Source organism: Mauremys mutica, chromosome 12 (genome assembly GCF_020497125.1).
Source record: "Mauremys mutica isolate MM-2020 ecotype Southern chromosome 12, ASM2049712v1, whole genome shotgun sequence".
Lineage (NCBI taxonomy): Eukaryota > Metazoa > Chordata > Testudines > Geoemydidae > Mauremys > Mauremys mutica.
In genome coordinates, this window is record NC_059083.1 from 29,215,965 (window position 1) to 29,241,080 (window position 25,116).

Genomic DNA, 25,116 nt, shown 5'->3' on the forward strand with positions numbered 1-25,116 from the left:
GGTTTTAGGACCATAATGTACGTACATGTACTATGCTGGGGTACCCTTAGGGGGTGAGGTAGAATTTTTAGACTGTCCCTTTACCCACTTTCCACTTGCACACACAGAGAGGGTACCCTGTCCGCACTAGCGGCTCATAAACTAAGAATTTTTTCCTACAGAACATTTACACAGGGGAGACTAACAAGGATGACTGACTCTCCTACATCCCCTTTCAGCAAAGAGCGTCGGCTAGTCTCTGGGAGACACAGCGCCGTATACTTTAATTGCATCCAATGAGATGATTAGACTGTCAGTAGCCCACACGGAAAGGAGGGGGGGGGGGGGGAGGGAAGATGGGTTCACACATTCCTAGACCCAGGCAGCTTCCTCGCCGGACGATGCCAGGCTGAGTCAGCCCACCGTGGGTCGGATTTCCTAAAGATCCACTAGTTACTGGGCTTGCGTTAGACTACTCCTGATCATTAGCAATCGCTTCACAGGGCAATTTGGGCGTCTTCCAGCAACGAACACTTACACAGGTATACACACACACACACACACACACCAAGGCCATTGTTTTCTATTACCACGATGCATTTTATCTTGCTGCACAGTCAATAAATTCAAATGGCATGAGCCCAGCAGAAACAGACATTTTCACGGACAGTTTTCCTCCCAGTGCAGCTCTGGGGCATATGATGAGGGATTTTTACAAGAGCTCTACATACAAACAGCTTCAGAAGCTACCCATTCGCTGACAAAACAGAAATAATTGAAGGATCATGCTGTAATTAAGTGATCCTTCTGGTGGCCACCTTTCCTGGCTCTCTAACTGATACTGAGGCCAGTCTACTGTATAAAATCTTTTCAGTTCACTTTTAGTCATTGGATCTGATTCAAACACTTTCCAATTTATCAGAATGCATTCTAAGGGTGTACACCATACCCTGCCTGTACTTTGTTCCTGCCCCATACCACGGGCTTGCCCTTGACCCACTATAGGACGCTCTCTTGTCTAGTGGGAATTACAACGGCTGGGCGTCCCCAGCCTCAGGCAAAAGTCCACACTACTGGACTGTTCCTACCTTTTCCACAGGACCGGTTCCTCACCGTCGCCCGCAGCTGCTTTTCCACTATCTGAGTGCGTTGCACCGTTGTGTCCTACAAGGTCAGCCTGACGCGTCTCTGCCGAGGCCCCCGGTAAAGGCACCGGTGCGCGCTGGGCATTGGCTGTGACCTTTGTCCACTGGCCATTGGAGGAGTCCGGGCAAGGCACAATTTTGCCTCTAGCCCACCCAGGGACGCCAAAACTGTTGCCGGCTCAAAGAGCCCAAGGCGGAGCAACAGCAGGGTTCGTTGCCCGGTGTGCGTCGCACTAATTATTACACCAGGGTGGAGAAGCAAAACCAGGTTTATTTGAGCCCAAATAAGTGCCAGGGAGAAAAGCATTCTCAGATCCTGCACACCCGCGCGCAGGCGGGGTCCCAGCATTTATACCCCCCTTGTTTGTGTAAGCCTTTTGTTCGGTTTTTCCCCTCACCCCTCCCTTCCCAGCAGCAGCTACATTAGGCATTACATTTTAGCGTGTTAGAAAAGGTTTTCATGCACAAGCTTATTTATGGCCTTTACAGAACAAACGCATACAGATTTTCCTTCCCCCTCTCCCCCTCCTCCCCGCCGCTTCTGCTGTTTTAAACTTCTACATTTGCAAGCGAAGATTGCTGACAGCTACACATTTTGCTTGCAGTCTGTTAGCATTTTAGGCTGGTTAAAGTTTACAGCATGGAAAACCTCTGGTTTACTCAGGCCTGCAGTCACAACTTTGGTTTACTCAGGTCTAGTGGCACCAACACCCTGATAAACCTCCTGGACTCCCATGCCTATCCAATTGCTGCCTGTCCCCTGACTGCCCCTCCGAACCTCTGCCCCATCCAACCCCCCCTGCTCCTTGTCCCTTGACTGCCCCCTGGAACCCCCTACCCCTTCTCCAACCCCCAAACCGCTTACTGTGCCACTCAGACCAGTGTGTCTGGCTCCGTACAGCTCCAGACAGTTCCTGCCATGCTCCCCCATGGAGCCCACAGCCCTCTCTCACCCCCAGCACCTGCCTTCCAGATTTGAACACCGCAAAACTCAGGAGTGCTCAAGCTTGGTTTGGGCAGTTTTTACTTCATTTCTCCCAAATCAAATATACTGATCCACTGTAACGTGCTGTAGAAAAAGTAGGATACAATTGAGCAAGAAATGCTTATTAGGACTGGAATTGCTATTTTCAACAGCCATTGCCTTTTTGTTTGTTTGAAAGGAAGACAGTGATATTGCATTGGCAAATTCCCCAGAGAAAGAAAGAGTGGAACAAAAGAATAATAAAGGCACCTCAACTTTTCCTCATTTATGGAGGACAGTCTTATAATATGCATCCAGATATCCTCCAATCACACAAGCTGAAAATTGTTCCACTTTACTGCAGCTCTGTAACCATATAGGAACCAATCCTGCCTGTGTTCTGTGCACGTCCAAATTTCCGGCTGAATGACCCGCCCTGGGAGCGAGTTACCAGTGATCCATGGCTGGGGCAGCAGGTGGTGTGGGGGGGGGGGGGGGGGGGGCGCTCTGGGGGGGGGGAGCCCAGGGCTGGGGCAGCAGCAGGGTGGAGGGAGGGCACTGGTGGGGAGGAAAGGGGGAAGCCCAGCACTGGGGTGGCAGGGGCTGTGTGTGGGTGGGGGGAGAGCCCAGGACTGGGGCAGCAGGAGGGTACGGGGGGAGCCCAGGGCTGGGAAGGGGGGCAGCCAAATTTTTTTTGCTTGGGGCAGCAAAAAACCTAGAGCCGGCCCTGTCTGCCAGCAAACATGCAGCAAAGCAAGCATTAGAAGCCATGGGGGAGGGGGGAGGAAGAGAATTTCAATCCCATTCACACACACACACACACACAAACATTCCAAGGAAGAGATTTTGCAAATATGAGGAAGAGAGGCCCTGCCCTGACCACATTGCTATAGTCACTGAGCTAATGGGGCTTTTGTCTCTCAATACCTATATGTCTGTGACTCTGCAATGAGCAATTGTCATTTACATTTCTGGAACGCACACACAGAGTTACACTGGGGTCTCTGACTGCAGGACTCCTGTGCCCATATTTTAGGAGCTGTCCTGTCGCTGTGTTGGACTTGGGATACTGGGTATTTCTAACTCCGTCTCACCTACAGGAATTCACCCAGTGGCTTCTGACACTTCCCCTCCAGCTCACTGATCAGCTCATTGAGATGGGAAATCTCCTTGGAGAGTTTGGTGACATTTTCATTCTGTATCTTCGTTATCTCCTTCTCCAGCTTTTCCAGCTGGGCCAGCAGGAGCCGCTCTTGTTCCTCCAGGAACTGCTGCAGATGCTGAAAATCAGCCACCATTTACTGCCTCTTCTTTTCTATCTGTTTATGTAAAGCAACAGGGAAAGGGCTGGTCAGGGACATGGAGGCAGCCTGGGGGATCCTTTCACTGAGTGCGCAGGAGGGAGCACTTCTTTGCAAACCCTAAGATTTCTGAAACTGGACTCTACCCTGTGGCTCTTGGGAGAGGATTCTCTCACCCCTTTCTCATTCCTCCCCAATGTCTCTGAACAGGGATGCTTCCATGACTGATGTGGTTATGACATTGCATTATCAATAGCCTCTGAGCACAGAGATCCTGAGCAGCAGGAGACAGGACTCAGCATTACACAGAGAGAAGTTCCATGGCAAGAAAAAAGGATCAAATAATTCAACAATGCAAGAAATGACACAGACACAGAGAAAGCCACAAGGGCTAGAATTTAACTCATTCACTGAAATGAAAGCTTAGATTCTGCTCATGAACCTAACCCAGAAAATCCATGATCATGGAGAAACACAGACATGCCCACATTCACCAAAACCACAGAGGAATCTGACTACAAACAGACCTCTCACCACAAGTCTCCACAGGTTAATAACAAGAGGCACCTACCAAATACTCCCGGCTTTTCCCCTCTCCAGTCTCTTTAAATCCCAGGAGCTTTTCTCTCTCTTCCCTCAGAGTCTTCAATTGGGCCTGGATTTTCTCCTGTAGAAAAAGAGATGATTGGGAGGTTTCATTCTGAGGGTTCAGAAGGGTGTGTAGGGGGATGTTTTTTCCTCCCAAACCCAAGGTGACTGTTGGTCCTAAATAGCTGATGACATGAGAGCCACCTGGGAAATGAAATCTGACACTGGCGACTGGGAGCGTATCATATTCTGAATTGTTACCAATTCAGGTTCAGTCTTTTTAGTAATTAAAGAGAGACCTCAATTATCCAAGGGTGATTGGTATTGATTAATTCATAACATGAAACTGGAGTCACGTGGTAGTAACTCAATTAATGTGGTTTTCAGAAGACTAAATTAACAAAGAGACAGAAATCCCAGAGACCACCCAGGCTCAAAATATGGGCTGGGATTCTCTCAGGAGCCAAGTCCCCATTGAATTCCTGCCCTGAAGCCCTGGGGCTTGCACTGGCTGGACAGACCTGGTCTGAGCATTAGGGCCAAGCCCCATGAGACAGGCTGATTTGTGGTAAGACCGATTGGGCTTTGCCCTAGTTCTGTTCTGAACACGCTCAGCAATGCTTTCTGGGTAGCTACCTACAGTCCCAGTCCCTGGAAAGATCACAGAACAGCGGATCCTGAGAGATGTGAAGAGGCTGCATTGTGGGACTCATGGAACCACTGTAGCTGATCTTTGCCCACGTACAACACGGAACAGGTCAGACTGACCCAGGTCAGCACCGCCCAGCAGTTAATTTTGCTACAATCCAGTGTAATCCCAGTGGTACTTGGCATGGACCTGAGCTGTCTAGAGCCCTTTTGTGTGTGGACTGAAGGTGCTCAGGATCAATGCAGCATTTAGCCCAGTGATCTGAAGGTGCTCAGGATCAATGCAGCATTTAGCCCAGTGATCTCCTCTAGTGCAGGCCTGCATCTGAGTTTAACCCTTCATGGACCAAAAAGGGAATTCAGAATCCCAATGAGAAACCTCATCACCCTGCTGGGCCTGGGGTGTTTATCAAGGAGTCTTTCCTTCCTAATGGCCGCATTTCATCACTGCTCAGTGCTGTTGTGGGCGTGGCAGCCTGGTTTAGTGGTTTGGGCATGGGACTGGGCCTTCAAATATCTTGGTTGTATTCCCAATTCTACTGACCTGCTGCATGACCTTGGACAAGTCACTGCCCTCTCTGTGCCTCAGTTTTCCTTCCCCACCCTTTGTTTTGTCTTGTCTACAACATTGTCCCTCATGTTTTATGCAGGGCCCAGATCTCGTTTGGGGGATGTGGGGACTGTGATCCAAATAAAACTAATAATAAGTTCTGTGATACAAATCAGTAACAGAGTTTTTGATTTCATAGAATATTGGGTTGGAAGGGACCTCAGGAAGTCATCTAGTCCAACCCCCTGCTCAAAGCAGGACCAATCCCCAGACAGATTTTTTCCCCCAGATCCCAAAGTGGCCACCTCAAGGACTGAACTCACAACTCTAGGTTTAAGCAGGTCAATGCTCAGACCACTGAGCTCTCCCTCCCTCCAATCAACAGCCTGTAACTTCCCCATCTCCAGCCTGAAGGCAGCACTCTCAGCTAGACCAGCCTGCAGCTCTTGTGATTCAAGCCTCACTGGTCATTTAACAGCTTCAGTTCTGTAAGAAGCACAGGTACCAACTTTCCAATGTGCCAGGGGCTAGACACCTGGCTCTGCCCCCACTCCACCCCTTCCCCCAAGGCCCCCCCCCCCCACTCTACTCATCCCATTCTGCCCCATCTCCCGCGGCACCACTCCTTACTTCTTCCCCACAGGTGAGCTCCACAGGCCTAGGGAGGCACAGGGAGGCACTGATCAGCAGGGCCTGCCAGCAGGACCCATGCGGTCAGCACCTATGGTAAAAAAGTTCCCTTATTTCACCAGTGGAAGCTGGTTTGACAAGGATTCAGCATCTCAGATAAAAGTCTCCCATGTCAGGTACCTTTCAAGACTATTTTTTGCCCTTCTTGCCACTGTGACAGATCATTTATTTTTCAATAGTATCTCCCCTTCAGTGAAGGCTCTGGAGAGCTGAATGATGCAGATGCACATGTAACAGGCAACTTCCAGTGAAATGAACCTTGTACCTAAAATCCAAAGTTATTACCCATTAAATTTGACAGCAATTCCCTACCTTGTACTCCTGGGTAGCTTCCTGTATAGGAACCACCGTGTGAGCTCTGTGTGCCTGGGATCTGTCACACACCAGACAGATGGAGGTTTTAATCCTCTTCACAGAGCAGTTTCAGAGTCTCCTGGTGCTCCCCACACACCCCGTCCCCTCCTGCTCCTTTTGCTGCCTGTAAACTCAGCCCTTTGGCTATTTCTAGATTTGCCAGCTGCCTGTTGGGCCTGAGGTTTCCCTGTTGCACACTTTCTCTGCACTGAGGGCAGGAGGCAGCTGTATCGGATCCCTCCCAGCACTGGCTGATGCAGGCTCGGCAGAAATTGTGCCCACACTCCAGAGTGACAGGTTCTGTGAAATACTCCAGACAGATGGGGCATGTAGCTTCCTCCTGGAGACTTTCCACGGGGTTCTCTGCAGCCATGGCTCCCTCTGGGCAGTGTAGCAGGGTAGTTTCACTTTCCTGATGTCAGGAATGTAGGGGCTGGTTAGTGGTGGGGGTGATGTACTAGCACTGATGGTGAAAAAAATCCAAATAAAAACCCAAAACAAAAGCCTTGTGCACCAACTGCCCCAGCCAGGGCCCCCACAATGCACCCCACACTGCCAGAGCCAGACCACCATGCCTCCATCCCACTCTGCCCCAGTCAGGGCCCCATGCAGCCCCACCATCCTGGACCAAGTCCCCCACCATAAATGCCCCACACGGCCAATGCCAGCACTCCCTCCTCATTCTGCATTCAAATACCTCCCCCCATACATTCTGGGGTTCCCCTCAAGCAACACCTTTCTAAGCTCCCAAAGTCAGCATCCACCTTGACTCTCTCAGCCCTCCCCCCGCCCCCGTCCAGTGTGCCCATCAGGACCCAACAACCAACACCAAGAGAAAGACAGACCAACATAAATAGCAGAACTTTTCTTTTTTTTTTTGAAGTGGGGGGGGCCAACTCGAGGTGCAGCCATTACACACCTGTAGCAGGCCCCACTAGACCCTACCCAAGGCTGGTGCACCGCAGATGACCAAAGACTGACCAAAAATTAGCATAGGACAGTGGGTGGCACTCCCCTCCCCCCAACCAGCCGTGCAGAGCCACCCCTCCCCCATCCCATCCCAGCCAATCCCCTGCAACACCCTCAAACTCTGCTGCAACCTTCGCCAGCCCCTCCCCCACACAGCGTGGGAGTTCCCCTCCCCGCAGCTGCCCCCCGACTGGCGCACAGCAGTTACCAGGCGAGCGGGCAAGGGCAGGTAAATCGATCCTTCCCCGTTGCAGCTACAACTATTCACATCTGCCCCCCCCAAACCAGAACCCCCTGTGTAGTGAGCCAGGCGCAGCCACGGGGTGGTGCGTGCAGCCAGCAGCCCCCTCACATACAGCAAGTAAAGGCCCCTGGGCCCTGCACCCGAGCCAGGCGCCAGCAGCAGCCACGTGGGCCAGCAGCAGTCGGGGAATCACGAAAGCGAAACCAAACCTCGCGCAGGCGCAGTAACGAGCCTTTAAAGCTTTTTTAAAGCCGATTGGGTAACTGGGAGCCAATCACGCTCTCGGGAGGGAAATTAAAAACAAACCAACCAACCAAACAGGGCAGAAGCCCCACCCCCAGGGGCAGCCCCAGAACAAGCAACATTCGCTGCACGAGAGAAGCCGCGTGAGGCCGGCCGGGCTCTGCCTTGGCAGCTCCTGCAGCAGCCGCCGGGTGTTTCCCTTCCTGGGACTGACTCGGCTGCTGCTGAGTGGGGAGGAGCCCACGGGAACATTGCAGCCTGCAGGCGTTTGTGTGACATGTGCCCCAGGGCCCTGTGGCCGGGGGGCATCCGCCTATCGCGGTGCCCTTGAAGGAGCAGAGTGTGTGTGTCTAAGGAAGAATAGTCAGGCTTGGCAGAATTCCTTATATATATATAATAGAGTATTGCAGCTAGTTTTTAATTTAATTATATGTCACTGCTAGTTTTAAGCATTTTTTCAATATTGAGTTAAATTTTCACAATTACACAAAACTCTGGGTTTAGCATTTCCTTCCAATTGTTCTCAATTTCAGTTTTCACAGTTACGGGAAATTAGGGGGGGGATACATCAATAGTGAGTCAGACCCCAATGATTTAATGTCACTAGACACGGAGATTCAAAAAGTTGAAGCTTTATAACCATGAAAACACAGATGGTCACATCACCTGTCAAAAGATGCAGAGTCAATCAAATGCGAATAAGTTCTCAAGCAGCCTTGTTCTTACTTTGCGTATCTCTAATTATTTATTATCAATTGAAATATTTTTCATTGGTCTGTGTGTAGACAGCAAAAGCTACGTTTGCCAGCATTTACGAATAAAAGATAAATTCTTCCAAGCCTTGTGGTGATAAACTTTCAGAGCTAAAAGCTGGGTTAAGCTGGAATCAGTGTTTTCAAGACCCGATTCTCATTTACACTAATGCTGCTTTGGCTCAGTGGAAAGGGGCTGCAGCATCACCAACTGTCATAATTTTATCATGAGTTTTGCAATATTTGGTGTGTTTGATGAAGCCCCAGCTCCTGGAAGCATGTGAGGAGGTGAGACTCTCAGCTTTTGTTTTCTAGCTATTGTTTTTGTACCTAGCTCTCTTTGTGGCAGAAAAAAACATAAAAATGTCACCCCAGTGCAGTCAGGGCTCAAGCATAATTTTTTTGGGCCCTGTACAAACTTGTAACTCAGGCCACCTCCCACACATCGTAATGGGGGTTGCAGCCTGGGCTGGGCCCCAGGGTCTCCGGCCTTGGTAAAGTGTATCCTTCTCTCCACACATACACCCCATGTGGGGGCCCTGAGTGCAGTCTAAAGCTCTGAGAAACCAAAAGGCAAATAAAATAATACTAATAGTTACTATTTATTATGATTAAATCTCATGATTTTGAGGGGCTGGCCTGATTTAAGATTTTCAAATGCCTGGGGTTGGCAGTGCTGTGCCAGTGAGAATTCAGACCATAAATCTCTCTCAGTTACCCAAGGGAATCCCCTAAATGAGTGTCATCATTGATCTAAACCAGCACAGTGAACAGAAAAGGAAACAGATAGAGAACAAGCTATGGGAATACACAGAACTGGGCTGTGGGCCCGAAACAGGACATGAGCACAGTCCCCCCCAGGCCTAACAACACCAATTCCGGGCCCCAGGGCAGAACAGTTAATGGGCCCCCACTGGTGCCCGCATGCACAAGCTGCGCCCACGTGGACCCGTCCGCCTGACATTTGGACGGTGCTGTGCCTGCGCTGGCTGGTGCCCAGTGAGCTGCCGGCTGCACTGCTGGGGGCTCTTCCGGCACGGCCAGGGCTTCCACATGCCCACCTGCCTGCCTTCGCTCCTGCCACTAGTACCACCCCACGCACCATAGGTGCTGACTTTTGGTTGTGCCGGTGGGTGCCCCATCCCGGCTCCTCCTCCTTCCCCGAGGCCAAGCCCCCACTTCACCCCACTCCACCGCTTCTGCCCCTGCTCTGCCCCCTCTCCCAAGTCCCCTCCCCTGACAGCCTCCTCCTACCCACTGCTCACTCCTTTCTGCCCCCTCCTGCCTTAAGGGTGAGGGGTGTGTGTCTGGGGGGGCTCAGTCTGTCCCCAGAACTGACAATTTTCAGCATATTTATACACTTCTTTCATACTCAAGTTATTGAATGTGTGTCTATCACTGGTATCGCAGCAATGTCATTATTAAAATAGCAGTGAACTACAGCATTACATTATCATGAATTACAGTGTATTAAAATCATTGCACTCAGCTACAAGCTGTCTTCAGTAACACCCCAGTCTCTGTGCTTCACCCCTGCTTAGGGCCTGTTTGGGAGCTGAGGGCCACTGACGGCTGTGGGAAGAAGGTGGATGGGAGACACAAGCAGTGGGGAGTTTTCCTCTCTCCCTTCCTATCGCTCTCCCTGCCCCTTTCCCTCGCTCTTGTTTCTTCTCTAAGTCCTTGCTCCCCTTCCTGATGTTTCCCCTTCTTGCTTCCCACCCACCCATGTCCATTTTCTCATCTCTCTCTGCTCCCCATCTCCTGGTGGCTCTGTCTAGTGCCCGCTCCCACCCACCCACTCAAAGCAGCAGAGGGTGGTTCCCCCTCCTCGGATAGGAAGGGTGACCCAGTGGTTAAGACACAGGCCTGAGGCTCAGGTGTGCTGGGTTTGGTTCTTTGCTCTGCCACTGATTCTCTGCTTAGCCTTGGGAAAGTCACTTCACCTCTGTGTACCTTAGATCCCATCTGCCAAATGCGGCTAATGCTGACCCTGCCTCCTAGGCTGAATCCCTTCATGGCTTTGTGGTGAGGGGGGAAACGGAGATACCAAGGTGAGTAGATTTGGGCTGAATTTCTCTACAGCCAGAGAGTTAGAGGCAGCTCCGCACAGAGGGCAGGGGAGAGAGAGGGACACAGGCCATCTCTGAACAGAAGGGGGTCAGGCTTCAGCCCCACATCTTCTGCCCCCCACCCCACCCTGCGTCGTTCCTGCTGGAGTCCAGGGCTTCTCCTACCCACCCTGCCCAACCCCCTGCCCAGCTGCCACGGTCCAGGGCTTCTTCTCCCCACCCCTGGCCAGTGCAGCTCCTGCTGGGGTTCAGGGCTTTTCCTCCCTCCCTGCCCAGCATGGCTCCTGCCAGGGTCCGGGGCTTCACCTTCCCCTAATGTGCCACTGCACCCATCCAGCGCGTGCGCCTAGGAGCCCTGCAGCCTGCTGGGGCGATTTCAAAGGGCCTGGGGCGCCCAGCTGCTGCCATCACTACCAGGCACTGGCAGCTGCCGCAACTGGAGGACCCGGACATCAGACGGTGTGGCTTAGGACATCCCTTCCCCCCTTGTCAGCATCTCCCATTGGCCAGCTTACATGGCTCCCCACCTACTGAGGTGGCTTTTGTGAATTGCATTGTAAGGTGCCTGTGTAGCCCATGCATTGTCTAGGGAGTTTAGGCCCCTGACTCAGCTCTGAGGGTCACACTGTTGCTGTTCCTGTGATTTTCTCGCTGCCTAAAAATTACTGTGATGCTCAGCATTGCAGCACCCGAGTCCCTGCATGGATTGCACCCTGTGCAACCAGTCACCTCTCCGCAGAGCACAGCTGGGGAATTCCTGATTGACATGGGTGTGCACAGGACAGAGGCAGAGCACAGGCTGGTTAGTGACACATCACACAGTGAAATCCAAACTCTCTTCCTAGAGGCTCAATATTCCTTGCAGCTGGGACATTAAAGTGGAACAAACAAGAAGAATTGTTTGTAATGTTTTATTTACAATAAGTTGCTGGAAAGTAGCAAAGTAAAAGGAGCAGAGAAGGAGCTTTAATAACCAGCAGCACGGCAAGGAGATCCCCAGCTACTGAGAACAGTTTTCTTAACTGCACTAAAATAGCACCAATGGCCAGGGATTAATATTGGGAATTAATGAATTACAGTCTCGCTTTCAGTAACATAATAAATTTATCCGTCCCGCTCACGTTCCCTTTCCTTTCGTACTGTCCTTTTCTATTCATCATTGTTCTAGCCCTCATTTTACATCCCTTTTTATTTCCCTGTCTCTCTCCTCCCTGTCACAGATCATCCCCCTCGACTGCTCTCTTCTTTCCCTGATCTTATCCCTTCCCCTCCTGCTGATCCCGGGCTGGGAGCCCCCAGTGAGATCAAAGGACACAGATCTGTTGGTGTCATCAGGCATCTTTATTAGGCCTGAATGAACCAAAGTTATTCTATGCTTGCCTAGAGGGCCCCCATGTTAAACTCTAAGGCCTGGTCCACACTAGGACGTTAATTCGAATTTAGCAGTGTTAATTCGAATTAACCGTGCACCTGTCCACACCAGGAAGCCATTTAATTCGACATAGAGGGCTCTTTAGTTCGACTTCTGTACTCCTCCCCGACGAGGGGAGTAGCACTAAATTCGACATGGCCATGTCGAATTAGGCTAGGTGTGGATGCAAATCGACCTTAGTAGCTCCGGGAGCTATCCCACACTGCACCACTCTGTTGACGCTCTGGACAGCAGTCCGAGCTTGGATGTTCTGATCAGGCACACAGGAAAAGCCCTGGGAAAATTTGAATTCCTTTTCGTGTCTGGCCAGTTTGAATCTCATTTCCTGGTTGGACATCGGGGCGAGCTCAGCAGCACCGGCAACGATGCAGAGCTCTCCAGCAGAGGAGTTCATGCAATCTCTGAACAGAAAGAGGGCCCCAGCATAGACTGACCGGGAAGTCTTGGATCTGATCGGTGTGTGGGGCGAGGAGTCTGTGCTTTCGAAGCTGCGCTCCAAAAAAACGGAATGCAAAGACCTAGGAGAAGATCTCCAGAGCCATGAACTTATGGGCTGCTCCCGAGCCGAGGCGGACCAGCAGAGCCAGTGGAGGGAGACCCTCTCTCTGTACCAGCGCTCACACAGCGAACGGGAGGAGAGGTGGCGTGAGGAAGACAAGCAGGCGACTCAAACGCTGCTTGGACTAATGAGGGAGCAAACGGACACGCTCCGGCGCCTTGTGCATGTTCTGCAGGACCGCAGGCAGGAGGACAGAGCCCCCCTGCAGTGTATCTGCAACCGCCCTCCCCCGCCACAAAGTCCCATACCCCCCTCACCCAAAATAACCACCAGGGGCCGTGAAAACTGTCACTGCACCCCAGCAGAGTGCTCAAGTACCCAAAAGCTCTCATACCCTCAATTTTGAGAAGTCCTTCCCTTCCAGACTCACCCAAGCCCAAATCCCAGTTTCATCCCGTCTAGTTAATTATTAAAAATACTTTGCTGTTAATTACTGTTTCCATCACGTTTTTTCACAGAAGACTGTGTTTGAAGGGGTGGGTGGGGAAGGGGGTTGGTAATTGCATAGGACAGTCACCTTTACCAGGATACAGACACGGGGGCAGGATCAGCAGCGGGTCACACACACGGTGCAGTCAGTAGGCACCCTGGTCGGTTTTTGGAGGTGGTTTCCAGGATCTGTGTGGGCGGGGGAGATGTGACTTTGCAGCGGGGGAGGGCGGTTACAGATCTTATACAGCGGTCCTTGTCCTGGACCGCTGAGTCACGCAGCAGAGGAATCTGTATCCGTCCTCCTCCGCCACAAGGTCACATAGCCCCCGCACACAGAATCCCAAAAAGGAGGGATGGCAGGCTCCATTGAAACAAGCAGTCCGGCACTGCGGACCGCTCTAGGAGCAGGAGCCTGTCATTCCTCAAGTTCAGAGGCGGTTTTTACATCACCACACACCCTACTCAGCACAGTCTGCGTCCCAGTTTCAACCCTTTAACGCAAAGTCATTAATAAAGAAACCTTTGTTAAGTAACAATGGAACATGTATTTTATTTTTACACGTGTGTTGGAAGTGGGGGAAGCGGGGTGGACAGGGTATGTAACTGCAGATGCTAGTCAACAGTAACTTGGTAAAGAAACAGGGGCAGGTTCAGCTTCTCTGTAAAGAAACTGAACAATCACAGGTCACGCTGCTCACTGGTACTTGAAGAGTTCCTTGTCACTGTCCAAGGCGCCTGTATAGTGCTTCACAAGCCAGGGCATTAGCAGGTAGGCTGGGTCCCCAAGGATCACTGTAGGCATCTGCACATCCCCAACAGTTATTTTGTGGTCCGAGAAGAAACTACCTTCCTGCAGGCATCTAAACAGACCACAGTTCCTGAAAACACGCGCATCATGAACCTTGCCTGGCCACCCGATGTTGATGTTGGTAAAACGTCCCCTATGGTCCACCAGTGCTTGCAGCACCATTGAAAAGTAGCCCGATTTCTCAGCAGATGACTGTGGAAGAGGTGGACGATAAGGTGTGAGGAGGTGAAAACGGCCATAACTGCAGCGGGCTCCATGCTCGCAGGGCTGTGGCGTCACTGACCAGAAAAGTGCACGAACAGATTGCCCGCAGGCGCTTTCAGGGAGGGAGGGAGGGAGGGCGAGATTGACGGTTCAATGATGACAGTTACCCAAAACCACCCTCGACACATTTTTTCCCCCAGCAGGCATTGGGGGCTCTACCCAGCATTCCAATGGGCAGCGGGGACTGCGGGAACTGTGGGATAGCTTCCCACAGTGCACCGCTTCCAAAGTCGACGCTGGCCCCGTTAGTGTGGACTCACAAAGTCGAATTACTGTCCTTAGTGTGGATACACAAATTCGACTTCGTAAGGTCGATTCCACAAATTCGAATTAAGTTGAATCGAACTACTCCTGTAGTGTAGACATGCCATAATCGACCTTACAGGCCAGTAACCGAGAATGGACTGTGTAGCAGCTAGTTATCAGTGCAACACTGATACCAGGAGGCAATAGTGAGGCCTGCTTGCACCTGGCTAAGGGCGGGGGAGGGGGCAGGATAACAAATCAGAGGGAGTAAAACAAAATAACCGGTCAAGAAAAAGTCACTAACGAGATGAATTGTTTGCTGCCAAGAATGATTTAACCTGCTTAGTGTAATTGCTAGCCGTATAATGTATCCGCTATATGGGAAATAGGGGGGAGGTAGAGGGGGAGGAGTAGTGGGGGGTAATGAGAATGCTTAGCTGAAATCATGTATAAAGAGAGAAAGCTGCTTGTATCTGTGTGCATGATTTGAGACACCTCCGTCTCCTTGCACAAGCTTTGAGATCTCAAATAAACTTTGTCTGCTTTTCCACCTTGGTGTGTTTATTGAAGCGAAGCACACCGGGCAATGAACCACTGTTGCTGTCCTCGAGCATTCTGTGCTGGCAAAAGATCTATACAAAACGCTCCTGGCTGCTGCTGCTTCTCCCCAACAGCCCAAACCCTGATTGATTCATGCTGTGTCCCTGCCACCCCCCCCCCCTCCGCCTGTCCCCTGCCCGGCTGTTAGTGCTGCCCCCTGCCCAGCCCCCACCTCTGCCCCTCAGGGCCCCTCCTGCAGCCCCAGGGGTCTTCCCCCTCCTGCCCCCATTCCTGAGGCTGCAGAGAGGGAGGGGGAGGTGCTTCTAACAGCCATAGAGATGAGGAGCCAGAAGCTGGGTAGATGGGAGTCCTCCAAGGTCATAGAGACTGGGCTGTGTGTGGCTAGAGAGGCTGATTTCCGGTTCCTGCCTCTGCTGCATGTCTCAGGGACACAGGCTGAGCTGGGATCCCGGCCCCACCCAGAACCAGGGTCGGATTCCATCCCCAGGGACAGAGCCCGACGGGAAAGTGAGGATCGGGGCCTCGTCCCCAGCATCGATAAATGTCACCTGCCTCCGGCCACAGTCCAGACAAACCCGGATCCTCCTGGGGGCCCGGCTCAGGGGCAGGAGGATCGCAGGGGAGGTGAGAGCCCGTAACTGACCCCCCCCACACGACCACTCCACAGCCCAGATCCCCCCGTCAGGGCTACGGCTGAAACCTCCCTTCCTCACCACAGACCATCTGGCCACCCCCACAGCCCAGCCTCCCTCACCCCCCACCTCCACCTCCCAGCAATGTCTCCCCGAGGTGAATCCCCCACAGCCCAGCACACACAGCGCAGTGTCAAATCTCTTAGGGTTGTTGGGCAGTTGCTGTCGTGTGTCTCCGCATCTCACACTTTTCTGATCCTCAGACAGGACGAGTTGGGGATGAGCCGTGTCTGGATCCAGAGTCACATTCACTGGGGAGAGAGAATCAGAGAGTTAGGGGCAGAGCTCAGCCCTGGGGGAGCTCCCTCCCCTAATGCAGCCTCCACTCCCAGGCCAGGGAACAGAGAGGAAGGTGCAGCAATGGGGAACAGCCACTTAAAACCAGAGAGTAGGAGGTGGCACTGGGTGTGGTAGCACCATCTCCATCCTAAAGAGAAAGGAGGAGCTGCCAGTCTCACAGGAAGAGCATCTCCCCAATCCAGGAAGCAGGGAGCAGCTCCAATGGGAGAGCCCAGCCCTGCCCAGAGGAAAGGCAGGATGTTGGAGAAGAGCGATGGGAGACCCCCTGCACTGGGGTGAAGCAGAGGGATGTGGCAGGGAGCTCTGTTCGCGTGTGACTCAGTTAAGAGTAACAAAGAATCCTGTGGCACCTTATAGACTAACAGACGTTTTGCAGCATGAGCTTTCGTGGGTGAATACCCACTTCTTCAGATGCAAGTCATCTGAAGAAGTGGGTATTCACCCACGAAAGCTCATGCTGCAAAACGTCTGTTAGTCTATAAGGTGCCACAGGATTCTTTGTTGCTTTTACAGATCCAGACTAACACGGCTACCCCTCTGATATCAGTTAAGAGTGTTTCTGTTCATCAGAATGGGCATGAACTCAGCACTAAGGTTGGTGTCAGGACTCTTTTTGTGTCCCCGCCCCCTCCGTGGCCCTGACTGAGGCCCTGCCCCCTGGCCAGGCTGGGACACTTGCCCGCTATGGAGAGCCCCTGACACTCCACCTGCCCTGGACATGGGTCCATGGGCCTTTGGCAGCAGTCCCCAGCCCATGTCCCCACTCCCCGGGGTGCACCACCCTGGGCAGGTGTAGGATCCAGGGCTTCCCAGTGCAGTCCCTGGATGGCAGCCTGGTTCTGGCTTCTGCCCTGCCCAGGGCCTCAGGGAAAGAGGAGCAGGGTTGGGGCCACTGAGAGTGGCCAGCACCAGGGAGAGGTTGGTGCCATGGGCACAGGCTGCACTACACAGAAAGGATCTGATCAGCTGCCCTGCCCTAAGCACAGACACTGCCTGCCATGCTCCACCCCTGCCAAGGCTTGCAGTGTGTGTGGAGGGCAACGTGGCCCTCTTCCCCCAAACTGTGCCCATGCTGAAAAGTGTCCTGGTCATCCCACCTTTAAAAGTGTGTGTGTGTTGTGGAGGGGAGACATGGGTCCTTGGATCTCCTTACCATTTAAAGTGTTATTTTTAGGGCTGTGTGTGTCATGGTCGCTGTCAGTTTGGTTGGTAACTTTAGCTACAATCTCATGAAGACATTTTCTCTGGAATTTTCTCATAATTTAAAGGCAATCTTCACCCACAAACTCACCCTGTCTGTGTGGTCCAAACAATTCTCCCCTTTTTCTCTCCAGTTGAGATGGCAGAGTGTCTTGGGGGAGAAAGGAGAAGAGAGGTGAGAATTTCATATTCATAAGAGCATCCCCACTCTGAAACGGTTTTATAATTATGACAGAGAAACAGACAGAGAGGCCCAGAGACACACTCAGGTATTTAATATAAAAAGGTCTAAAATCTATTTCCCCTCTCAATCAGGCATCTCTCAGCAATGGAGCCAGCAGCCTTACAGCCTCACAACTATCCCAGGACACACAATCTGTAAGAGATTTACTTTTCCCTCCTCATCCCGTCCCTCCCTTCAGAATCCAGTTGGTTTGTCTCATTCACTTGCGGCCTTTTGTCATAACCTAGACCCAGATCATACAAAGACTTTGGCATAAAAGTAACTTTACCCACTTGGGTCCCTTTGACACTAACGGGATGTTCAGAGTTTGTGAAATCCTGGCTCTAATTGTGAGCTGTTGGGTCTGTTTACTCAGCGCCTCTACAGAGAGCAGCACGACGGGACCTTGTCCTCCATAGGCAGAAATTGAAATAATAGTAAAATTATTTTATCAAGGTGGAAATTGAGGTGGGGGAGGGTTGGCTCAAAGGGTCCGATTCCCCCCTGTACCGGGAAAAGGAGAGGGGAGGGGCCTTTTGTGACTCTGCTGTTCAGTGGCTGCAGGGGCCGGTGAAGACCTTGGCACAGGCTGAGGAAGTTCTGAAGCCAGCCAGAGCTACATCCCTATGACAATGGCCCCCGTGTGTTTTAGCCACTGTGCAGAGTGTGAGAGGCCCAGCTTTACATGGCCCACCTCCCTCTGTCCCTCGTCCACCCCCTCTGTCTTCCACCCACCGTCACCACCCCCACCCCATTCCCAGCCCTCTCAGGAACCCGCCTTGTCCCTGTAGCTGCTGTGGAGGAGGCACCAGAGGCTCCTGTGCTGAAGGGATCCCTGACCATAGGGGAGGGGCGTTCTCCTTCCCTACAGCCCATTTGGCAGAAACTAGCTGCAAATGGGACCAGAGCTCAGAGATGTGCTGGATCCACCTTTGAGAAATGTGCCCCATGGCTGGTGATGGGGCAGTAGACAGGGAGGGCTCTGAGCAATAGAGAGTTCTTTGCCACGTGTCTGGCTGTTGGGTCTTGCCAAAATGCTCGGTATCCAACTGACCATCATATCTGGGGTGGGGAAGGAATTTTCCCCCAAGTCAGATTGACAGAGAGCCGGGGGATTTTTTTCTTTCCTTCCTCTGCAGCCTGGGGCACGGGTCAATTGCAGATTTAAACTAGAGTCAATGGTGGATTCTCTGTAACTTGTGTAGTGGGGCAGTTATCACCCTCCTGGGATAAAAGGAGGTAAAAGGTGAAAAGCAGCTGAGGTCGGCTGACTGGGGAGGCAGCCACAGCTGGGGCCACACCCAATTAGGCCACAACTGGCCCTGATCAAAGGGCTGGGAGCTAGGCAGGCAAGAGTCTCACTGCAGGGCTGCCTGGGAGCAGAGCACAAGGTACCTTACACAGAGCAGGGCTGGGGTGGGGCAGGCAGAGCTGGGGCAAGGCTGAGGCCTTGTTAAGGGCCCGGGATGGTACTAGGGTTAGAAAGGCAGTAGGTCCAACCTCTTTGCTAATGATGAGTGGACATTGTGGACTGCAGGCTGCCCCAGAGAAAGGGGGCTAGATGACTGGCAGTAACCACTGAGTCAAGGTGGTTATAGAGGGTTGGGATGCCCCTGGGAGAGGAGACCCAGAGTGTGGGGGTACTGCTGTGGGCAGAACCCCAAGCTAAGGGGCACTGGGGTCCAGGAGGGACATGGAGGGGCCTGAGGCAGGAGAGACACTGGCCAGCAGTGGGCGCTCTGGAGCAGGAAAGCTAATTCCCTGACTGACCAGCAGGAAGCGCCGCACTGCTGAGTGCTCAACCAGTTACACTTGAAGTTTTAAAATCATGATTTAAGGACGTCACTAACTTGCCCAGAGGTTAGGGGTCAATTGCAGGAGTGGGTGGGTGAGGTTCTGTGGCCTGCAGTGTGCAGTTGGTCAGACTGGATGATCATGATGGTCCCTTCTGGCCTTAAAGTCTTTGAGTCATTTCTTAATTTAACAGCATCATCTAAGTGTGAACCAATTGATCAGCACCATTCTCTTCTCAGAGGCTTATCCCAATTTCCATTCCTAGATCCCTTCTAAGTACCTTTGAACTTCCCCAGAATCTCCATTAGCACAGTCGTTTTCTTGGAGAAACCACTGACTCGCTCTTCCAGTTCAGGAGAAATCTCCTCTGGCTGCTGGAACTTCCCCTTCTCACACCTGGAGGGAAACAATTTCACTTGATTATATTTTACTGTGTGACTCATTATAAGTTCTGGCTAGTGAGTCGCTGCTCTAATGGCCCTGGAGTTAGAATTCCTCGACTTCTCCCAGCCTCAGAGCAGATGCAACACAACCCAGGCCCAAGCAACCTTCTCTTCAAAGGTCATTAATATTCTTCAACTCTGGTCTGGAGAGACCAGCTCTGGGGACAAAAGGGGAATTGAGTCTCCATGGCCAATTCGCTCCTTGGCCTCCATGTTCTGAGGGACAGAAGGTTCCCAGGTGAAGTGCTGTAGAAATCTGCCTCTAGGAACTAGACTGAGACACCAACTACCCCTTCCCCAACTCATTCCACACAGGTCTCCAAACAGCCCTCAGATCGGGAAAGGCTCTTGAAAACTACTGCCCTGGGCTGAATAGTGACCAGGACCCAGCAGTGACAGGCCCATATTCCATCCCCACAATCCTGAAGCAGCCAGTCCCCCAGGGATGTGACATCTCTACAAAATACTTGAGGTCAGTCTTTCCCACTGACTGGAGAATTCCAGAGTCTTCTGTACAAGAGTGAGCACCCCAGGATGGAGCTGATCAGAGAGATTTGTATCCAACATGTGATCTCCCCACACATTTTGCTGTAGAGCCCCGGGGAGATGCGGTGCTACCCTCATCATCAAGCTCTTTCCCAGCATTGTGGAGTGCGAGGGAGCCGCATACCTGCTCAAGGTGGTTCTGACGTCCTAGAGGAGAGAGAGACAAAAGAATTTCCGTCCTCTCTGACACACACACACAGGGGATTCCAGGGAAGGGATTTAGGAAGTATGGGGGAAGGGACCCTGCCCTGGCCCCAGGGCCATTGATTCCCTGAGCTAATGGGGCTTTTCCATCTTTCATATCTCTGTGACTCTGCTAAGAATAATACTCACTCAGATGTCAGCAATGCACATGCTGAGTGACACTGAGATCTCCGACTGCTGGACTCCAGTGCTTATGATTCAGCAGCCCGCTCCTCCCTCTGTGGGGGTCTGGCATGTTTCTACATGATGAGTGCCGGTTTCCAATTGTCCCTGGGGGTGCTCAACCCCATGCCCCACCTCCACTCCAAACCTTTCCCCAATGCCACACCCCAACCCAACTCTTCCCACTCCCACTCAACCTCCACCCTGTCTCTTCCTCGTCTCCTCTTGTGAGCTGCCATAAATATAAAGGAAAGAGTCACATAAAATACCTCCTTGCAGCTGTACTGAATCGCTTTACCTCTAAGGGGTTAAGAAGCTCAGATAACCTGGTTGGCTCCTGACCAGAAGGACCGATAAGGAAAGAAGATACTTTCAAATCTGGTGGGTTGGTGGAGGTTTTGTTTGGGCTCTGTTTGTTTGTTCCCTCTCCTGACGGCGAGATAGACCAAGCAGGGACAACAGCTCCTGAAAACCTACCTGAAATGATCCATCTAAGATTACAACAATTCTAACCAAGGCAAGGAAATGCGTTAGGCTATTTTTTTTGTTTTAGCTTGTGAATTTTCCCTATGCTAAGAGGTAGTTTTAATCCTGTTTTTGTAACTGTGAAGCTGAGTCCAGAGGGGAGTCCTCTGTGTTTTAAATCTTTTTATTACCCTGTAAAGTTACCTTCCATCCTGATTTTGCAGGTGTGATTCTTGTACTTCTTTCTTTATAATAAAATTATTCTTTAAAGAACCCCATTGATTTTAGTGTCCTAAAGATAAGGGTCTTGTCTGTACTTACATTAAAGGCAATTGGTTGGTATATTATTCCCAAGCCTCCCCAGGAAAGGGTGTGAACGGGCTTGGGGGGATATTTTGGGGGAATAGGGATTCCAAGTGTCCCATCTCTGAATTTTTGTTTAAATCACTTGGTGGTGGCAGCAAGGACAAGGAAAGGAATTTGTGCCTTGGGGAAGTTTTTAACCTAAGATGATGGAATATAAGATTAGGGGGTCTTTCATGTGGGTACCCACCTCTGTCCCCGAGAGTTCAAAGCGGGGAGGGAATCCTAACATGAGCACACTCCCTCCCCGCTCCTCCCACTCCCTCCCAGCATCTCCTGCACACAGTGGAACAGCTGATTGCAGCAGGCAGATGGTGCTGGAAGGAGGAGGAGGAGTTAATCGGCAGGTCTGACGGTGGGTAGCACTGAGGGGGAGAGCTGGCTGTCCTGGAGCACCCACCTATCTTTCTCATTCAGTCTCACCTGTAGGAATTCACTCGCTGGCTTCTGACACTTCCCCTCCATCTCATTGAGCAGCTCACTGAGATGGGAAATCTGCTTGGAGAGTTTACTGACATTTTCATTCTGGATCCTCACAATCTCCTCATCCAGCTTCTCCAGCTGGACCAGCAGGAGTCGCTCTTGTTCCTCCAGGAACTGCTGCAATTGCTGAAATTCAGACACAATCTTCTGCCTCTCGTTTTGTGTTTGTTTCTGTATGAAATAGGGCAAGGGCTGGTCAGGGACATATGGACGGAGCCCAGGGTCCTTTCATGGAGAGCTGAGTGTGCAGGAGGGTGATTTTCTTTGAAAATCCTAAGATTGACTCTACCCTGTGTGTACTAGGCAGGGGATTCTCTCACACCTTCCCTTTTGGCCCCTGTATCCCTGTGAAAGGGATGTTTCTCTGTCAGTCATGGTCACCATCTTCTGTTATTTATGGTCTGTGGAAATTCAGACCCAGAGCAGCAGGAGGCAGGACTCAGCACTACACTAACAGAGACGTCAGGGGAGTTAAAAGAAACAAACGTTTTAAAAATGCACAAAATGTCTAGACCCAGTGGACAAGCACTTCACGGGGACCTTTGTGTGAATTCAGGCAAGCCACAAGGGCTACTCATCAACTGAAATGAAAGCTTAGGGCTTGTCTACACATGAATCAAACCCAGCAATCTGTGATCATGGAGAAACACACACAAGCCCATGTTCATGTAGGCCACACAGGAGTCTGCCTCCAAACAGACCTCCCACTGCCAGTCCCACAGCTGATTCATAACAACAGGCACCTACCAGATATTGCCGGCAATTCCTCTCTCCAGTCGCTTTCAATCCCAGCAGCTTTTCTCTCTCTTCCCTCAGAGTTTTCAAATGGGACTGGACTCTTTCCTGAAGAAACAGAAATGATTTGGGAAGTTTCATCTGGATAGTTGAGAGGTGCTTGGAAGTGGGTGTTTTTCCACCCGAAACTCAAGATGACTGTGGTTCTAATCGCTTAGCAACATCAGGACCACCAAGGTGATGAAACCTCATTAATGGAAACTAGGAGAGTGTCACACTCAGACTCGTTACCAATTCTGGTTCAGTGTTTTTAGTAATTAGCAAGAGATCTCAATTATACCCAAGCTTTACTGGTATTTGTGAATTGATTAATGGTACAGAGCATAACAGGGCACTGGAGTCACATGGGGGTGAATCAATAAACCTGTTTTTTGAAGGTTTAACAGACAAAGTGATACAAATCTCAGAAGCCACCAGGGTTTCAATATGGGCTGGGATTTCAGCCCTGAAGCCCTGGGGCTGCACTGGTTGGGCAGAGCTGGTGTAAGCACCAGGGCAAAACTCGTGAGATGTTGGGAGGCCATTCGTCTGGTTTGAAGCTGCACAGTCCAGTTTTGTGGAGCACTGTCCCTGTCCAGCAGGGACTCAGCACTGGACGTGGCTTTGTCTGGTGCAAAAGGGAGAGGAAGAGACTGAGGATGCAGGAGGACACCCGTGGGAGTGGGGGTGGGGTGGCACCTTCATGCAGAATGATACAGGTGGGTGGCACACTGGAAAAAACAGTGGTGGGGTCCACACAGGGTGACTGATACTGGTGAGGACGGGCCCATGCAGGCAGGTGTGGGCATGTCCGATGTTCTGGGGATGCCTCAGTGACCTCCCTAATTAGACATGATGCAGATTTGTATAAAGAACGGGTTGGGGGTTGCCCTAGTGCTGCCCTAACCCCTCTCCATGGCAATGCCCCCTGGGTAGGTACCCCATGGTCCCATTCCCTGGTAAAGATCCCGGAAGCAGTGCATTCTGGGAGATTTCAAAAGGCTGCCTGGTGGGACTAATGGAACCACTCTGGCTGGTCCTTGCCCATGTACACAACAGAACAGGTCAGACTGGCACTGGTCAGCTCCAGCCTGGAGTTGGTTTTGCTACAACCCAGTTGTAATCCCAGTGGTACTTGGCATGGACTAGCGCTGCCCGGCCAAACGAAAAAAAACAAAAATAAACCCCGAGCGCCGCCCCGTCCCAAGGTGCCGCCCCAAGCACATGCTAGTTAGGCTGGTGTCTGGACCCGGCCCTGTGTGGCAGAGAGCTCTGTTCGCGTGTGACTCAGTTAAGAGTGTTTCTGTTCATCAGCGTGGGCATGAACTCAGCACTAAGGGTGGTGTCAGGACTCTTTTTGTGTCCCCGCCCCCTCCGTGGCCCTGACTGAGGCCCTGCCCCCTGGCCAGGCTGGGAGACTTGCCCGCTATGGAGAGCCCCTGACACTCCACCTGCCCTGGACATGGGTCCATGGGCCTTTGGCAGCAGTCCCCAGCCCATGTCCCCACTCCCCGGGGTGCACCCCCCTGGGCAGGTGGAGGATCCAGGGCTCCCCAGTGCAGTCCCTGGATGGCAGCCTGGTTCTGGCTTCTGGCATGGCCAGGGGGCAGGGCCTCAGGGAAAGAGAGCAGGGGTGGCGCCACTGAGAGAGGCCAGCACCAGGGAGAGATTGGTGCTGCGGGCAGGGTCTGCACTACATAGTGTGGGAAAGTACCTTCTCAGTCTCCCCAGCCTCTGCTGTTTTTAGCCCTGGTGAGACAGGCTTGGGTAATGCAGTCCCCCTTAGGACTCAGGGGAAGTCTGTTCCCTGTCTCTCCACCAGTCTTGTTTAAAGTATTTTTACCCTGCCTTGTGGGAGAGCGTACTGCCTGGGGAGGCTCGCTGCCTTGCTGCTCCAACACTCCTGGCAGCCGGGCTCCTTCTCCCTCTGCTTCCCCTCAGCTGATTCTAATTTGCTACCTTGGTAACCCTTTCTCAGCTGAACCCGATTGACCTGTAGTTGCCTCCCAGTTGATAAGGAGGAGGGCCTTTTAACCCTCTGGGACTGACTCCTACCCCCCCTTGCAACTGTCTGTCCTGAGTTTATCACATATCCTCCCCACCCCCCGCTCAACACTACAGGATTGGGCTACTTGGGTTGGCAAACAGTGTACCCTTGAAAGGCCATCCGCATTGCCATGCTTGCTTCCGGACCTATGTTGTACTCTGAAGTGGAAGGGTTGTAGCGACAGGAACCACTTTGTTACTTTCGCATTTTTCTCTTTGTTTTGGTGCATCCACTTCAGAGGAGCATGGTCCGTGACAAGGGTAAACCTCCGTCCGAGTAGGTAATAGCGAAGACTTTCTATGGCCCACTTTACGGCCAGGCATTCCTTCTCTACTACGGCATATTTACGTTCCCTGGGCAGGAGTTTCCTACTGAGGAACAGGACTGGGTGTTCTTCCGCTCCAACCAGTTGTGAAAGGGTTTCAATATGGGCTGGGATTTCAGCCCTGAAGCCCTGGGGCTGCACTGGTTGGGCAGAGCTGGTCTAAGCACCAGGGCAAAACTCGTGAGATGTCGGGAGGCCATTCCTCTGGTTTGAAGCTGCACAGTCCAGTTTTGTGGAGCACTGTCCCTGTCCGGCAGGGTCCCAGCACTGTACATGGCTTTGTCTGGTGCAAAAGAG

The 25,116-nt window shown here is 51.9% G+C and overlaps 1 protein-coding gene and 1 long non-coding RNA gene across 2 annotated transcripts; both read right to left on the reverse strand.

Annotated features, from left to right (window-relative positions):
* Positions 1–2,930: 2,930 nt before the first annotated feature.
* Positions 2,931–6,311, reverse strand: LOC123346128. Its single transcript, XR_006572932.1, has 3 exons — positions 6,178–6,311; positions 3,961–4,056; positions 2,931–3,407 (listed from the first exon to the last, which is right to left on the reverse strand). It is a non-coding gene; the product is annotated as an uncharacterized LOC123346128 (long non-coding RNA).
* Positions 6,312–8,337: 2,026 nt separating this feature from the next.
* Positions 8,338–21,818, reverse strand: LOC123346662 (tripartite motif-containing protein 15-like). Its single transcript, XM_044984137.1, has 6 exons — positions 21,614–21,818; positions 20,121–20,143; positions 19,288–19,403; positions 17,082–17,141; positions 15,567–15,741; positions 8,338–8,341 (listed from the first exon to the last, which is right to left on the reverse strand). Exons 1-6 carry the CDS (start codon positions 21,653–21,655, stop codon positions 8,338–8,340), a joined length of 420 nt encoding a protein of 139 aa, XP_044840072.1. The 5' UTR covers positions 21,656–21,818.
* Positions 21,819–25,116: the final 3,298 nt, after the last annotated feature.

What these genes read in the sequence shown, in the direction of transcription:
- LOC123346662 (XM_044984137.1), bottom strand. Translation starts at nt 21,655, where the DNA reads ATGGAGGGGAAGTGTCAGAAGCCAGCGAGTGAATTCCTACAG. An exon ending in GTCAGAACCACCTTGAGCAG is followed by an intron (nt 19,404 to 20,120) that starts GTATGCGGCTCC and finishes GTTTCCCTCCAG; the next exon opens with GTGTGAGAAGGGGAAGTTCC. An exon ending in GTTTGGACCACACAGACAGG is followed by an intron (nt 15,742 to 17,081) that starts GTGAGTTTGTGG and finishes CTCTCTCCCCAG; the next exon opens with TGAATGTGACTCTGGATCCA.